Source organism: Mycothermus thermophilus, assembly GCF_041956435.1.
Source record: "Mycothermus thermophilus strain CBS 625.91 unplaced genomic scaffold VTJ04scaffold_5, whole genome shotgun sequence".
Lineage (NCBI taxonomy): Eukaryota > Fungi > Ascomycota > Sordariomycetes > Sordariales > Chaetomiaceae > Mycothermus > Mycothermus thermophilus.
In genome coordinates this window covers 1,376,399-1,391,358 of record NW_027191431.1, presented here as the reverse complement: position 1 = coordinate 1,391,358, position 14,960 = coordinate 1,376,399, and the positions used below count along the sequence as shown (strand labels likewise).

Sequence of the window (14,960 nt, the reverse complement as noted above, 5' to 3'; positions counted from 1 at the left end):
AGACCGATGGGAAGATGCAGCTTTCGATGGGTGCACAAAAATGCGTCGTCAAGGCATATATGTACAGATTCTTCTCCTGTGAACACGCCGCTCCGTCACAGGACGCCAACAAACGTTGTATTCTCTGTCGTCTCTACTCCTTGACCAGCTTCGTTACCGTCTCCTCAATCTGCGTATCGGAAAGCCCTGTGATTGACAGTCAGCCCTCTACCTTCCAGAATGTCGCCGGGTAGAAACCAGATGCAGCATGCCTTCTAATGACTCGCTCTTCTCCTTGCCAAACTCTGTCCTGGAAGTTAGCAATGTCGGTAGCAAAGGCCGAGGTGTCGTATAGAGGTGGATGGTACAGACCATAACGGGCGAAGACCCTCGGGAGGGTGCCGTGGGCCTCACGAATCAAGATGGGTGTCGTCGGGTTGTTCTTCTTCATGATGGGGTATGCGCGCGTAAGGAAGGACCTTTCATTTCAAGGAAAGTGTCAGCAAAAGAAGCTATGGGCCGCCGCACGTATGAGCTGACGGGGATTGCTCGTGGTGGTGGTGGTGGTGGTGGTGGTGGTGGTGGTGGACAGACCTTGTCGCGGCGCTGTGTTCGGCGGTCTGGCAGAAGAGGAACCGGAGCTCCTTCAAGCCCTTGGCGAAGGCATATCGGGCAGACATGGTGGCTGCTCGTCGACAGACTCGGCCGGCAGAGAGGTGGTGGTCAATGGGTCGTCGACGTCGACGTCGTTGCGTTGGACCGAGGGGAATTCGAGACGGGCTGGTCCCACAGCGGGTCGCAGAAGTGAGGCTGGTGAAATGCGGCGTTGAGCTTGGCTGGGGCTTGAGCTTGGCTGGGGCTTGACAACTGAGCAAGCTGTGTCCAACCCTAACCCTGCTTCCGCAAAAGCACGGACCACCGGGCCGGAGCTCCCCAAAGTCCCGCGTCCCCATCAAAAAGAAGGGACCCACACCTGCACGTCGTTTCTGTCAAAAGCGTCATTCTCTTGGAACCCAGCATCGGCGCTGAATTGGTCATCCTTGGCAGCTTCACAGATTTCGAGCCACCATCCCCTCGCAGCACAAGGCTCCCTGTTCCACCTCGTTGTGAGTCCTCGGCACTACATATCCTGTTGGCAGAAGTAACCACTAACTCAACCATTCGCAGTCCCTCCGTCCTGAGTTCTGGCGGCTTTGTGCCCTCCTCCTTTGGCGTCCGACGACCGGAGCACTTCAGCCTCTCTCGATCCCGACGCAGCCTTGCCAAATTCCTCGGGCAACGACCGGCAAACCCACTGAAAAAAAATTCACCTCATCTTCTCCCAGAACAACCCAAACCAACCCAGCTGTGATGTCGCCATCCACCTTCTTCCGCGCGGCCCGCCCGGCCTTCCGCGCCCGCACCTTCTTCCGGCCCAAGATGCAGCAACCGCCGGCGGGCCGGCGCTTTCAGAGCACCGCCGCCGGCTCTGAGGCCAGCGAGCCGTGGGTCAAGCGCATGTGGAACAGCCCTATCGGCCTCAAGACGGTGCACTTTTGGGCGCCCGTCATGAAGTGGGCGCTGGTTATCGCAGGCATTTCCGACTTTGCTCGCCCCGCTGAGAAGCTCTCCGTCACCCAGAACATCGCCCTCACTTGCACCGGTCTCATCTGGACGCGGTGGTGCTTGATTATCAAGCCCAAGAACTGGCTGTACGTTCCGAGTCCCCGGCCCCCTTCATAAAGTATTCTTGCCCAGGAAAAGGATAACTGACAGTGGCCAACGTCTAGCCTTGCTGCCGTCAACTTCTTCCTCGGCTGCGTTGGCGTCGTCCAGGTTGGCCGCATCGCCCTGTGGCACCAGCAGCAAAAACGCCTGGCTGCTGCTAAGGAGGAGCCGGTCAAGTCATAAACAGCCAAACCGCAACCAACCCCTGACTGAATATGAGGCCATGGAGGCTAAGTTTGACGGAGGAGGGTCGGACAAGACTCGAAATGTCCGACAGAGATAGGATAGAGACGTGACATGACAGGAAACCGGCGGCTACTGTGCCGAATATTCAGTCTTTTACCCGTCGTTTCGTGCCGTATAGTCATGCACACAACGGCAAATTGTCGGTGTCGAATGAGGGAGGCAGCAAGGTCTGGACGCAGGGACGGGTTGGGAGCTGGGGCCTGGAGGTTGGGCTGGAGACTGGATGAAATAGATGGGTGCTGGCTGATGAAGAAGGGTTTGGGTTTGGCGCATACGGGTTCTTTAGTCTGTCCTGATGTTGCATTGTATTCGGGTGTCCCTGGCTTCGTATGCATAGAGACCTCAAATGGTTCGCAAGCAAGCAAGACAAAGCAAGAAATGAATGGGGGCGGATGGCAGGGTGGGGTTGCTGGGCGCTTTGGTAGTGAAGCATTTGTTGGCTAACTACCTACTACGTTGATGAGCGAGAAGAAGTGTACCTTTTTATCCATTCCATGCCAAACTCTGGTTCTTCCTCAGCATCTTCGGCCAACATACGTCCAAGTTCCTGGATGTTATGCATTCAGTCATCCCTATCTTCATTGTCACTGTCACACTGGGTCTAGGACAGAGGAAAAGGAAATAGGTGCTTTGCGGCTCCCAAAGTCTATCTAACTTGGAAGTTGTCCAGCAAGATGATTGTGGTATCCATGACATCGCTCCGCTACATAAGAAAAGAGAAGAACCGAAAAAAAACAGAGGCACCGCCTTTCCCCCAAATGCTCCGCTGACAACATGAGACGGCAAGAAATCAAAAATCAAAAGTATACAGGCCATGCCCTCGTGAGAAAACCTCTCTCCAGACACAAAAGGAAAGAAACAAATAGAAGGGACAGAAGAGCATCTGGACCAGAATCCCAGCGGATAAAAAATCCATGTCGACGCCACCCAGTAGTAGCCGAACCCCCCAAGCGAAGCCGGCCAGCAATTGCCCCCCGATTCCAAACCAAGGCACATCACTCCTCGGCTCTAGCCCCATTCTCCGAAGGCTTCTCGTTCACCTCAATCGCCGACGCAGCCGGTGCCGCTGCCTCCGACGCAACGCCACCATCCCCTTCCTTCCCCTCCTGACTCTTCCCGCCACGCAAGAACTTGAGCTCCCGCGCTGCCATCTCATCAAAACTGCCCCTCCTGCCCCAGTTCTTGGGCTGCCTCTTCAAGAAGGCGCCCACCGCTCCGAGGTACCCCTCGTGACGGAGGAAATACGCCTGCTTGGTGCCCTTAGACCAGAACTTGATGGCGTAGCTGAGGGTGTTCATGGTGCGCGGGTGGCCGCGGATAAAGGAGCCGCCAAAGTAGATGTGGGAGAGGTTGTGGATCTGGGATTGCAGGAAGGCGATCTGGCCGATGTTATTGGACACGGCGTACAGAAGGGAGACTGCGATGTCGGCGGCGGTGAAGGGCCGGGGTTCGTCGTAGTGGTAGGGGTTAGGGGAGTCGGGTCCGGGGGTTGATGGTTCGCTTGTTGTCGGGCTGCCGTGCTCCGACGGGCCCGACGAGCGACGGCAGTGGTCCAGGGGATCGTATTGCTTGTCCTTGTGCCGCTGGCCACCCGTGTCCTCGGCTTCCTGCTCGGCCTTGCGCATCGTCCGGAACACTTTGCCAAAGGAGCTTGCGATGGTTGTGCTCTTGAGACCAATCTTGTTGTAGTCGGTGCCGTAGATGTCGCCGACCAGCATGTCCACCTTGGTGTTGTCGCCGTGAGACGCCAGCTCCAACATCTCGTCATACGTCCGCGCGCCCGTCAACAGGGTGAGCAAACCCCATAGGGTACCACCTCCCAGCGAGGTTCCACCAACACGCTCATACTGCCGTGGTCCCGACACCTTGAGGAAGGAAACGCCGGAGCCGATGTTGACGAGGAGGTAGGGGTAGACGTTTTCTGAGGGCTCGACGAATTGCATCGGGTCCGTCTCGGAGTACGTGAAGACCTCACGGGGAATTTCGGTGATGAAAAAGTCAAGGCCGATAATGAGGCACTCCATTTCGTCCTCCTTGATCACGTCGACCCCCAGGGCATCGCGGATCTTGTCGTAGAACCGGTAGGCGCCACCACCAGTGGCCATGACGCACAGATCCTCATTGCGCCGAGTTGACGAGCCGGAACCGTTCTGTGACCCATTGAGTGCCAGGTGCTTGTCTTTGAGGCGACGCATAAACTCGATACATTCTTCAATTCGCTCTGTCTCAAAGGTCACGAAGTTGAGACGGCCGCCAGGTTCTGTCGAGTGTGCTTCGCGCGAGAAGTAGACAAGCTTGGCAAGTGTGCCGCCGATCTGCGAGATGAGGTCAGCGCACAGGTCCGCAACGGGTAACGGTACGATGACATCATCGGCCGAGGAACATTCAACTTCCAGAAAAAGGTCTGAAATAAACCTACATCAATTGCAATATGGCTGACTATAGCAGTATGGTTCGGCAAACGGATATCCTTGGACTCGTGCCGCCCTGGCGAGCTGCTCCGCTCGTCGGGGGTCGTTGGCGTTGCCGAGTCTTCGTCGACGATGAAGGCACCCTTGACATTGATGCGCACCGAGCCTGGATGGCTCAGGGCCTCATCAATTTCGGAGGTGTCGGCGACGGGACGTGGTTGGCCGTTGAGGTTGGATGGGCGGGAGAAACCAAGGTCGGAGGGCCGGCGGCCGGTGCGGTGAGACCGGGACTCCTCCAGCACGGGCCGGTGCGGAGGATCGGCCGGGGAGATGTTGCTCGGCATGGGGTATGGAGTATGGGGGTCTGGGGGTGGCGTTGTCCGGACGGAAGATGCAGCAGGTGCAGTGAGCTCGCTGGGGGGGCGATGGCTCAGGGAGGTCTCAAAGAAATGTCCATTGGGGTGGAGACTCGGCGTTTGGCCAGCCGAGAGCAAGTCGAAGCTTATAAAAGCAAGAATGCTCAGATTTACATTGTAGAACTCATCCCGGAGTTGTGGTTCCTGAAGCGGGAGAACGCAGAGCCACTTCGGGGATTGACAGCCCTGTCACAACCAACGAACAGGCCAGTGACAGGCCTGGCCTGTTGATATCGATAAGCAGCCGTGGTCCGAGGTTGCAAGTCGTGTGACCCACTTGCTTCTGTCCGGCCGCCGACCTGCCACTGTGCTCAGCCTTCGGCCCCGATCGGCTCACTGGCTGCGATTTGCCTTTGACATCCGCTGACAAAAGCCGGCGCTACACACTTGGTCAGATGAGCGCTGCATACTCGGACATACTTTGTACAACAGGAGATCCAAAAGTCCAAAAAAAGATCACCAGCTTGATTACGATCTTGGGAGATTGCTAGGATGTGTTTTTTCTCTGCTTCCATTGATCCGTCAAGTGGCAACAAAACGTTAGGATCTCTGGATGTTCAATGTGCCGGCGATGGTCCGGTCGAGCATACGGGCAGCAAAGCCGAGGAACCCGGAACACGCCCGGCAGAGACATTCAACTAACCATGAACCTCCTCAGTCTAACCGGAAGAACAAGATAGTCCACAGTTGACGTTCCTTTTCACGGTTGCATTGCACGAAGAAATATCAATCACAAAATCTGCCGAATAATCCTCTTGAACCTACAAGGCTGCTGCCCGTCATCCTCGACTCCTCCGGGTCCGTGGCCTCGGGCTGCTCAGAGCTCCACTTACAAGTATGTCTGATTGAAGGTTGATGTATTGGCTTCATATAAGGCTTTAGACTCAATCATACAAATTGAGTCAATGCGTATGCGGACAGTAAGAAGCACTCAAACGGCTGCTGACCCTACGTCTCATCTGACTGACGTATCCGTTCCGTCTCCGCCAAAGGTGTGCTTAATAAGCCAACTAGACGTCAAGCCATCCGCGAAAGGGCGTACATGTTCTGCGTCATATATTATGGAGAAGGCTAGAGTGTGTCATGAAATAAGAAAAACTAAACAATTCGACGTGTATAAAGCATCTGAACTCCACAAGGGATCAATGACGAGCAGTTTGAAGCCCGTTCCTCTCTCGTCTTGAGCCACAACCTCGCAGTGAGCATTCATTGTTTGTCTTCGTCAGTTCCAGGTTGTCAGGGGCAGCTTCCACTCGGCACGAAATCGCCATGGCAGAGGAATCACGACCTCCATTCCCCCCTTTCACCGAAGAGACGGCCCGGCAAAAGGTCAAGGCAGCCCAGAACGCCTGGAACACCAAGTAAATACTTTTGTTTTATAACTCAATCCAGCTTCATATGGCCTCGATGTATTATGTCGAGTTTCTAACCATGCTTCAGGGACCCTGAGCTGGTCAAAAAAGCCTATACTCCTGACTCGATCTGGCGGAACCGCGACACCTTCCTGCAGGGCCGGGACGAGATTGTCCAGTTTCTCCGTCAGAAATGGGCCAAAGAGAACGGGTATCGCCTGCGAAAGGAACTATTCGCGTTTACGGATAACAAGGCAGGTTCTGTCAGGCCCAGCTCGAATTGACGTTGGCATACCAAATTTTTATTGACATGGTATCCTCCGCCAGATCGCGGTGCAGTTTTGGTACGAATGGCACGACGAGACCGGCCAGTGGTGGCGGACATACGGGCTCGAGGACTGGACGTTTGCACCGAACGGGCTGATGAGGAAGCGCCAGATGAGCGGCAACGATGTCAAGATTGAGGACCACGAGAGATGGTTCAAGGACGGGGTTGATGTTGACTCTGTTGACATCGGTGAGAGGCATTGGTAGGGTAGTGTGTGCCGGATTGGCAGGATCGGGCCCAAAGATAAAGGAAATGGGCGCGACCCGGAATGTGGTCCGTCCAACCCACGGGCCTCGGATTGGGGCTGACGCCCGGAGCCGGCCGGGGGATTTCGGCGGTGATGCGGGGACAGCCCCGGGGTCGCTCCGGGCTCGGAGGCCGACGGTGAGTGAGATTCGAAATGCGATGGTACATCGAATCGGGAAGCCAAGCTCACAAATAATTGACTTGTTGAATGCAACAAGAGGCTCAATTGCTGTTGTTTTGTGTGTGTGTGTGTACTCATCCTGGCTAGAGATGGCGCAATACAGCATTTACACTCAACCCCGAGCTTTAACTCCGGGCCTTACCAGGCATGGATGGGGTACCAGTTTATGAAGGACAGTTGGAAATTTGACAATCAAGCGATCTTCCACATCTATATTGTGCTGAACAAACCGTTGCGAACCGAGACGTGTTTGATGTAAAACACTCCTGTTGGAAGTGGAGGAAGATCGGGATCCACACTGAATCACTGGGCGACCCAGCCCCTCCGCGGAACAGACCTACACCCCGCGCTATAAACACACAGCTTGTCCCCCAGGGCATCACCACCTACTTCTACATTCCCGACCCTGTAGCTCTCATCTTCAAACTTGACTCTCCAAACTCCGCCATCTCACAAATTCCCATCATCTCGAAACAACCCAACCGACCAATATGACCACCCTCACTCCTGGCTCCGACTTTCCCGAGGGCGTCACCTTCACTTACATCCCTCCCACCGGCACCCTCGATCTGACCGTCTGCGGGCTGCCCACCAAGTACGACGCCAGCAAGGGTACGTATATATGCCACCATATCTCCTCTCCAGTCTTGAGTCCCAATGATGTTAGCAATTCATTTTCCCGATACTAACACTAACACTTCATTCAGAGTTCAAAACCGGCAAGACTGTCCTCGTCGCCGTGCCCGGCGCCTTCACGCCCACTTGCCAGGAGAAGCACATCACTTCGTACCTGGCGAACCTGGACGCGCTGCGCGCCAAGGGCGTTACGAGGGTCATCTTCATCGCGTCCAACGACGCTTTCGTCATGTCTGCCTGGGGCAAAGCGAACGGTGTCAAGGATGACTCCATTGTACGTCCTCCTCTCCCTTCTCTTATGGGCTTTCCCCCTCCCCTTGGGGGCATACAGTCAATGAATGGGATGCTAACGCCTAGCAAAGCTCTTCATGTCGGATCTCAAGGCCGAGTTTAGCCGGCGCATCGGCTGGGCCAACGACGACCGGACGGGGCGGTACGCTATTGTCATCGACAATGGCAAGGTCGTCTACGCCGGTATCGACACAGTGCGTGGGAGCATCGAGAACTCGGGTGCTCATGGGGTGCTGGCCAAGCTTTGAATGAGGCATTTCACGGCCTGTCTGTTAATTCAATCTAATCAGAAATGAGAGGCATATGTTCCTTTCATCCTCGTGTCAAGTGCAGGCAGCGGATGTTCGCAGTCATCAATTGGCCAGGGAGAGTCAGGGGGGAAGAGGTCATGGAATTGTGTCGCCGTAATACCGCTGGAGTCAGGTCCGTGCCATGCACCAGACAGACGGCATACGTCAGGTCGTCCAGCTGTCTCCTTGCAACTCCCAATGCTCCGGCGTGTTGCTCTAAGAGATTGATACACAAGTCCGCATTTCCGTGAGCTACCCATGCGCCCGTGACCGCCATGCCCCAGTGTCAGTGTCACCCAGGAGATCCATGCACAACTGGTTCCCTCAGAAAGACAAGTGTTTTGGTTCTTTGTCCACTTGTTTTCGAGAGCAGAACTCCCTCCCTACCATAGAAAGAGAGCCCGAGCAGGCGAAGAAAAAGGAGAAACCGAGTTACCGACCGACCGACTCCAGCGATTTTTCCCTTCCGGCCACAGGCTGAGACCCCTAAGATAAAACCCATTTCATCTATGGTGTTCCTCTCATGCGAAATCCTCGGGCGTCCCGACTGCCTCCGAAAGAAGAACATGCGAATCCCCGACGCATTCCTTTAGCTCATATCCCCCCCGTGCCCGTGTCACACAAACCGCCCAAGTAAAAACCGATAAGACACATAGAAAGGATATCGTCCATCCCACGCGACCTTAACGGCTCTTGGCGGCAACCTTGACCGGCGCACCCTTCGCCCCCTGCTTGCCGACGATGCGGCCCTGGGCCTGGCCCCTGGCAGCAGCGGCGGCGTTCTTCGCCTTCTCGGCCTTCTTGGCCGCCTCGGCAGCCTTCTTCTTCTCCTTGCTCTCCTTGATGGCGGCGAGACGGGCGGCGTTCCGCGCCTCAGGGCGCATCGAGCGGCGCTCCTTGATCACCTCGAGGGAAGCACCGACGATGGCGCGCTGGGACTTGACGGTGCGGCGAGTGCGCTTCTTGGCGACTTCCTGTGAGGGGAGTCAGCAGGGCTGTTCAGACAGGTCGCCTCGGTCTTTTCTCATCATTGATAGTCCGTCCATCCTTCGCTCATGGCCGATATCATCTCCCATCCTTCTCATCTATTCCTCCTCTTGTCCTTCTTCCTCCTCCCAATCCCAGAGACCAACGCGAGAATGACAACGGGAAAATCGTACCTCGGAAATGCCCTTGCGGTGTTGTTTCCGGTAGAGGACGGTCCAGGCAATGCGGCGGGGGTTCTTGCGCTGAAGGAAGAGCGACTCGGACTTGCCGTTCTGGAAGCGGAAGAACTTGCTGTCGCCGCGGACGAACAGCTTACCCTATAATGGCAGACACGGTCAGAATCGGCTCCTCTCGCTCTCGAATTGTCGTAGATATTCTCATGCTCCCGCCCGTAACTCCCGTCGACGAATCCCCCACCCCGGTCCTCATCGGCGGTCGTCCAACTGGGCAGCGTTGTCGTCACGTCGGTCGTGGAACTCGGAGGTGGGGAATTCGTCGTCGGTCGGGGTCGCAGAAAGGCTCAGAGCGTACCTTGCCGGGGTAAATCCGCTGGCCGGAGAAGGAATCGTCGTAGGTCCTCATTTTGGCGGTGGTTGTCGATTGTCGTTGTCGGTTGGTTTCCGCTGAGGAGGTTTCGAGGTTGGTTCCCTGGCTCGATTTTGGCCAAATTCTTTGGTGCACTTGTGGGATAGGGCTGCAATGTGATAGGCTGCACCACACTGGTGGGGCTACGGAACGGATGTGGCGGTGCTGATTATGCCGGCAAGTGGTGTGGCGCCCCGGAGCACCAGCCACATTTCAACCACCGATCGGATTGCCAGAGTTGAAATGGGATCTGTTGACTTTCTTGACAGACAATGGAGCATGGGCAACCAGAAGGCAATCAGGAAGTATTATCTCTGGGCAAGTATGAACATCCCCCGGGTTTGACATGACAACAATTCCAACGAACTGAAGTTAATGTCATAGATAACCCTAACCCTATCTCTCACATATCCCCGCCTTCGTCCTCCCTCAACCGCCTTCCTCTTTTTCCCTTGACAAGAATCAAGACCAGCACTGAGGGAGGAGGCTATATCATGGCCAATGAAGCGGATGACATAGCACAGACGGTGCTGGACCAGTTCCGCAAGCTCCCAGCCAAGCGCAAACCCGCGGTCCGAGACAATGGCCTGCGGGAGTGGGTGCCCCTGAGCGGCATCGTGGTCAGAGGTACCTATTCACAAATGCAATGCGGCGTGATATATCTTGTTCCATGGGAATTCTGACACTCTGTGTCATAATCAGGGCCCAAATTTCTACAATGCGTTGCTCTGGCGTGAGTGACTCAAGTCTATCCTCCTAGCTTTGCCCAGCCACTTGTGTACGCGAATCAGTGAGCCAGTCGCCAACACTTCTTGATACTACAACAGAACCGGCATGAAATGCCTCCCAGCTTCTAAGCTCTCCCAAGCCAATGGCGTCGCTGTTCATGATTGGCATGCCGAGGTGCTCGTAATACGCGCCTTCAACCGGTTCCTCCTCGACGAATGCCGGCGGCTGGCCGAGGACCCGGGATATGAGTCGCAGTTTCTCCGCCGTCGGAGTCAAGCTGAAATGCCGATCACATCATCGTCGTCTTCATTACCATGGCACGATCAGCCGTTTGCCTGGCGTGAGGAACTAACTTTACACATGTATTGCTCCGAGGCTCCATGTATGCCCTCCCCCTCCCCCACCCCCCCCCCCTCCTCTACCTCTCTAAAGAGGCAACAAGGTCAAATGCTCCTCAGTACTAACCCCCACAGGCGGCGACGCCTCCATGGAACTAATAATGGCTTCCCAAGAGGACGCCACGCCGTGGGAACTCCCAAAAGCATCCTCCTCGGCAGAATCTCCGTCTCCTCCCACCGTTTCCAGCTCCGCCACGCCATCATCAACGCCAACCCAGCACGCTCAACCAGGAGAACAACCCCAAGGAGAAACACCCCTCCTCGGGAGAGGCTACTTCTCCCTCCTCGGCCTGGTACGACGCAAACCGGCTCGCGCAGACGCGCCGCAGACCCTCTCCAAGTCCTGCAGCGACAAGCTCGCGCTACGGCAGTGCGTGTCGCTACTCTCCAGCCCGACAGCGCTGCTGGTTTCGCCCGAAGGAGTATACCTGTCGACGCTGGTGCTGCCTGCGTCACAGCTTGTCGAGAAGGCTTGTGCCAGGTGTTTCTCGGCTGGCCCAACCGGGGGGGAGAGTGACGATTCCGGTCAAGGGGATGGCGATGGCGAAAGTGATGGTGGAAGAAATGCAGGACGCATGGCACCCGTCAGAGACAAAATTTGGCTGGGCACGGGATACGCGTTTCACGAGATGAGAGTCGATGCCACGGAGAAGGAATTCGAGTTCTCCCGGCGGGGGATCCTGAACCTGGTTCAAGTCAACGGCGAAAAGGACGCCAGCAAAGTTAAACTGGTAGCAAGCAATCTCGCCGTTGCGTGGACCAAAGACGGAGGGATCGACGAAGGGCTGGTTGGCGGGGTGCTGCAGGGGAGGAAGGCTTTTGACCTGCGGGGAGCTTCCGCGACCTCACGGAGGAGGCTGTGGACTGCTGCGAAGGAGGTGGCGGCGCTGATGCCGGGTTGTGAAGACATCGTTGCCGCCTTAGCTGCGAAGACGTATGGGGAGGTGAAGGAATGCGCCATGTTGCAAGGGAGGAGGAGGGTCAAGGAGGACGTGAGGCGGGAGGCGCTCAAGGGGTGGGCGAGGAACCTAGGGGATGAAGGTTTCTCGCTATGAACGCAACGAAGTCGATGAGTCTTTGAGCGACACGACACATGTAGCCTTGGAGACGACTGTGAAGTACTCAGGAAAGACTCCATCAAGCATACTCGAGATGATATCACACATGGCCTCTTCAGCAAGCGGGACTTGGGTCGCCATGTCTTTTCCCTTTTCAAGACCCTCCGTGGGCGGCATATTGTTTTGCGCCCTGCAACAGTGAGAACATGAAGATGCCTCTCCGTCCCATCCCGTTCCGTAACGACGAAGAAAGCACCCAATTTCGTTTCCGTCAACCCGCGCGTTGACCCCACCGAAACCTGGGAGACGACGGCGATGACAAAACAACAATGAAAAGGCCCCAGATTGTGTTGGCAGCAGGATACGTTTATTTTCCGAGCTCAAGCTGTTTACTCAACCTTGTTCTCGAAGTTCTCGCCAGCGACGAGGTCGGGAATCTCATCATCATCCGCCTCCTTCTCGGGCTTCTGCATGTTCTGGAAGCTCTCAGCCAGCTTACGAAGCGAGGCCAGGGAGTCAGGGCCGAGCTGGTTCAGGATGCCGGGGACGAGCTCAGTGAGCTCCTTCTCCTCGCCGTTGCCATAGATGGCGAAGGTGTTGGCCGGGACGGCGGCGTGAACTAGAATGGTTCGGTCCGTCAGCATGATCATACGCCAAACCTCCTCCTCCCTCCAAGATAAGCGCGCGCAGGTGGGGTTGGTTATGGACACATACCCTTCGGGGCAGAGAAGTGGATGACGTTGCCATCGCTCTTGAACATGTTCACCTCCTCGATGGCCTGGATGGGCTGGACATTGAGCTTCTTGAGGGTCTGCTGAAGCTTCTTGTCGTCACCGGCCGACCGCGCGGGGGCGCGCTTGACCTTCCTCCGGGGAGTACCCTTGCCACTGTCCGTCGCCGCGCTCGTTAGAATCTGGATTTAAAAATTGATGCTCGTCTGGGGAGTAATGTCGTCGTGTTGTCTCGAATCAAACATACCCTGCAAGCAAAGTGGGTTAGTCTTTTGGCCGGGATTTTTCAAGTGCGGGGAAAGCGATGGTGAGAGTGACGACAAGGACGACGGCAGCAGCAACGTACCAATGCGAGCAGAAGCACCGAGCTTCTTGAGCCTTTCCTGAACGTCCGCCATGTTGGGCTGTGCTGGAGGTTGTTTGGAGGAAGATGTTCGGCGGGGGGTCTGGAGACTTGATCGGAGGGGCGACTTCGGTGAGGACTTGACCTGAAGCTGGTTGGTTCGAGCGTCAGTCAGCCTAGGGCAGCTCCGGGTGGATTGCACACACACAAAAACACGTGCAACACACAAACTACACACAAATGAAGAGACGAGATGTCACTGCAACAGCTGGTTCTGAGGGGAAATGGACCACTCGAGACGGGAAACAATAGAGGGAAACCTACTCTATCAATTGATGGTTATTCTGGCCGCGAAATTGCCTCGGAAAATGGGATAAGCCCGTGATGTCTGAAACCGTGAGGGTCGTGGTGGGAGAAATTGTGTGCGCTGGGCCCTGATTTTTTTTCGCTGCCCGCATTGGCATTACCCCACTTCGGCCGCTGCACACCGAGACTCACCGAGCTCTCACCTTGACGGGACTGGAACTCTATGTCGGGCTATGAGGTGGTGGAAGAGTCAAGATGATATGTCAACATGACTACCTATGCCAATTCAACGTGCAAGTAGAGCAAGATGATTCTCATACATCTACCACAAACTTCCCTGGTCTTCGCTGTTGGCATTCTCGGTCCAGTTTTGCTATTCCCCATCCTTCAAGACCAAGTCCTCCAGACCCCCTCGCTTCGCTCAATCTGTGTGATGATGTCCGTATTTCCCTCCGTTGGTATCTGATGCGTTTTTCACATATCATACACGCCATGGCACCCAGGTACATACATGCAGGCTGCCTGGTAAAAGCCTGGTCTTGCTTTTGAACACACTTTCCAGTGTGATCAAGTTGCCCGCTCACTCACAATCATTTGTTGACCTCGGACTCAACTGGCAATCCGGCCTCTCTCCGGATAGCGTCTCTCCTAGCCTTCACCTCCTCAGCAAGTTCGAGCGCCGCCTCTGCCTTGGCTCGCCTTTCCTTCTCCTTCTCGGCCTCCGCCTGGACAATCCATACTGCGTGATTCAGTCAGCAAACGGCCGAGGAAGAAGGGAGGAGAATAACTGGGGCCGAATGGCACCGGAAATCATGACATACTTGGCTTGTCTGACTTGGCGTACTCCTTCAGCTTCCTCACAAACTCGTCAAACTCCTGCTCCCTCTGGAGACGGCCCTCGAGGCTGCGCTTCTGCAGCTCTGGATTGTATCTCTGGAAGAGTTCCTCTTCCGTGGGCTGCACATAGCGGACGAGGGCAGGGCCACCCCAGATTACAACCCCGGAACTGGGATGATGACAAGTGTTAGATGTCAGATATTCTCTATTCGATATTCTAAGGATAGGAAACATGGCTTCTTACGCGACCAGGCACTTGGTCCATAACCACCAGTTGAATGGTTTCTTGGGCATGTTGAGAATTGATTGGGAGTCTTGCTTGAGGGCTCGTATTCTTTTCTTGGTACTGCTTGATTTTATGTTTCGATATGCCCCATCCACTCGAGCTCGGGCTGGATGGCCACTTTGCTGGCGTGTGCTGAGAGCGATGAGGTCAGTGCGTCACAACCAATTGCACGTGGCTAACCCGAAATATGCCATGGATAGAGGAGGACGTTGTTGCTGCACTCTATTGGGCGGGTCCTTGCACATTGGCCGCGTGTTACCTTACGCAGCGTGGTATGGTAATTTACACACCGGAACCATCGGCGAATGTCTCAGCGGCTCCCATCGGCCCTTGAAGATCCATTGTTTAACCAGCACACGTCAGAAAACGTATGCAGAATGCTTGACCACATCTGATGTAATCTCAATCCGAACCTCTTTGTCCCGTCTTATTTTTATTTTATTGTCTTATTTTTGTCTCTTCATTCGGAGGAATGATCCAATGGCTTGTTGTGTCTTCCTCGGAGGCGGGAGCGGCTGAGTTGGATATCCGCGAACCACCACGAACCACAAAAAGCATGGCTTAGGTTCAGGCTGATGGGAAACAGCAGGCCCGTTGGCATGGAAGCCTCGGACATG

At 55.4% G+C, this 14,960-nt stretch overlaps 10 protein-coding genes across 10 annotated transcripts; 4 read left to right on the top strand and 6 right to left on the bottom strand.

Annotated features, from left to right (window-relative positions):
• Positions 1–133: 133 nt before the first annotated feature.
• VTJ04DRAFT_7548 (uncharacterized protein) lies at positions 134–659 on the bottom strand (the record flags this gene model as incomplete). The annotated part of the gene is made up of 4 exons (XM_069365887.1): positions 134–186; positions 252–284; positions 352–458; positions 574–659. The coding sequence occupies 4 exons, from the start codon at positions 657–659 to the stop codon at positions 134–136; spliced, it is 279 nt and encodes a 92-aa protein (XP_069216877.1).
• Positions 660–1,329: 670 nt separating this feature from the next.
• Positions 1,330–1,869, top strand: VTJ04DRAFT_7547 (uncharacterized protein; the record flags this gene model as incomplete). Its single annotated transcript, XM_069365886.1, has 2 exons — positions 1,330–1,670; positions 1,749–1,869. 2 exons carry the CDS (start codon positions 1,330–1,332, stop codon positions 1,867–1,869), a joined length of 462 nt encoding a protein of 153 aa, XP_069216876.1.
• Positions 1,870–2,927: 1,058 nt separating this feature from the next.
• Positions 2,928–4,687, bottom strand: VTJ04DRAFT_7546 (uncharacterized protein; the record flags this gene model as incomplete). The annotated part of the gene is made up of 2 exons (XM_069365885.1): positions 2,928–4,247; positions 4,352–4,687. The coding sequence occupies 2 exons, from the start codon at positions 4,685–4,687 to the stop codon at positions 2,928–2,930; spliced, it is 1,656 nt and encodes a 551-aa protein (XP_069216875.1).
• Positions 4,688–6,028: 1,341 nt separating this feature from the next.
• Positions 6,029–6,645, top strand: VTJ04DRAFT_7545 (uncharacterized protein; the record flags this gene model as incomplete). Its single annotated transcript, XM_069365884.1, has 3 exons — positions 6,029–6,120; positions 6,200–6,365; positions 6,439–6,645. The coding sequence occupies 3 exons, from the start codon at positions 6,029–6,031 to the stop codon at positions 6,643–6,645; spliced, it is 465 nt and encodes a 154-aa protein (XP_069216874.1).
• Positions 6,646–7,357: 712 nt separating this feature from the next.
• Positions 7,358–8,041, top strand: VTJ04DRAFT_7544 (uncharacterized protein; the record flags this gene model as incomplete). The annotated part of the gene is made up of 3 exons (XM_069365883.1): positions 7,358–7,478; positions 7,574–7,776; positions 7,865–8,041. The coding sequence occupies 3 exons, from the start codon at positions 7,358–7,360 to the stop codon at positions 8,039–8,041; spliced, it is 501 nt and encodes a 166-aa protein (XP_069216873.1).
• A 38-nt stretch (positions 8,042–8,079) lies between these two features.
• Positions 8,080–8,343, bottom strand: VTJ04DRAFT_7543 (uncharacterized protein; the record flags this gene model as incomplete). Its single annotated transcript, XM_069365882.1, has 1 exon — positions 8,080–8,343. The coding sequence occupies one exon, from the start codon at positions 8,341–8,343 to the stop codon at positions 8,080–8,082; it is 264 nt and encodes an 87-aa protein (XP_069216872.1).
• A 32-nt stretch (positions 8,344–8,375) lies between these two features.
• VTJ04DRAFT_7542 (uncharacterized protein) lies at positions 8,376–8,651 on the bottom strand (the record flags this gene model as incomplete). Its single annotated transcript, XM_069365881.1, has 1 exon — positions 8,376–8,651. One exon carries the CDS (start codon positions 8,649–8,651, stop codon positions 8,376–8,378), a length of 276 nt encoding a protein of 91 aa, XP_069216871.1.
• Positions 8,652–8,766: 115 nt separating this feature from the next.
• VTJ04DRAFT_7541 (60S ribosomal protein eL24) lies at positions 8,767–9,652 on the bottom strand (the record flags this gene model as incomplete). Its single annotated transcript, XM_069365880.1, has 3 exons — positions 8,767–9,057; positions 9,244–9,387; positions 9,602–9,652. 3 exons carry the CDS (start codon positions 9,650–9,652, stop codon positions 8,767–8,769), a joined length of 486 nt encoding a protein of 161 aa, XP_069216870.1.
• Positions 9,653–10,149: 497 nt separating this feature from the next.
• On the top strand, positions 10,150–11,837 carry VTJ04DRAFT_7540 (uncharacterized protein; the record flags this gene model as incomplete). Its single annotated transcript, XM_069365879.1, has 4 exons — positions 10,150–10,282; positions 10,358–10,388; positions 10,483–10,766; positions 10,858–11,837. The coding sequence occupies 4 exons, from the start codon at positions 10,150–10,152 to the stop codon at positions 11,835–11,837; spliced, it is 1,428 nt and encodes a 475-aa protein (XP_069216869.1).
• Positions 11,838–12,229: 392 nt separating this feature from the next.
• VTJ04DRAFT_7539 (uncharacterized protein) lies at positions 12,230–14,351 on the bottom strand (the record flags this gene model as incomplete). The annotated part of the gene is made up of 9 exons (XM_069365877.1): positions 12,230–12,459; positions 12,555–12,753; positions 12,918–13,065; positions 13,239–13,348; positions 13,413–13,451; positions 13,541–13,774; positions 13,823–13,959; positions 14,042–14,226; positions 14,302–14,351. 9 exons carry the CDS (start codon positions 14,349–14,351, stop codon positions 12,230–12,232), a joined length of 1,332 nt encoding a protein of 443 aa, XP_069216868.1.
• Between the last annotated feature and the right edge of the window lie 609 nt (positions 14,352–14,960).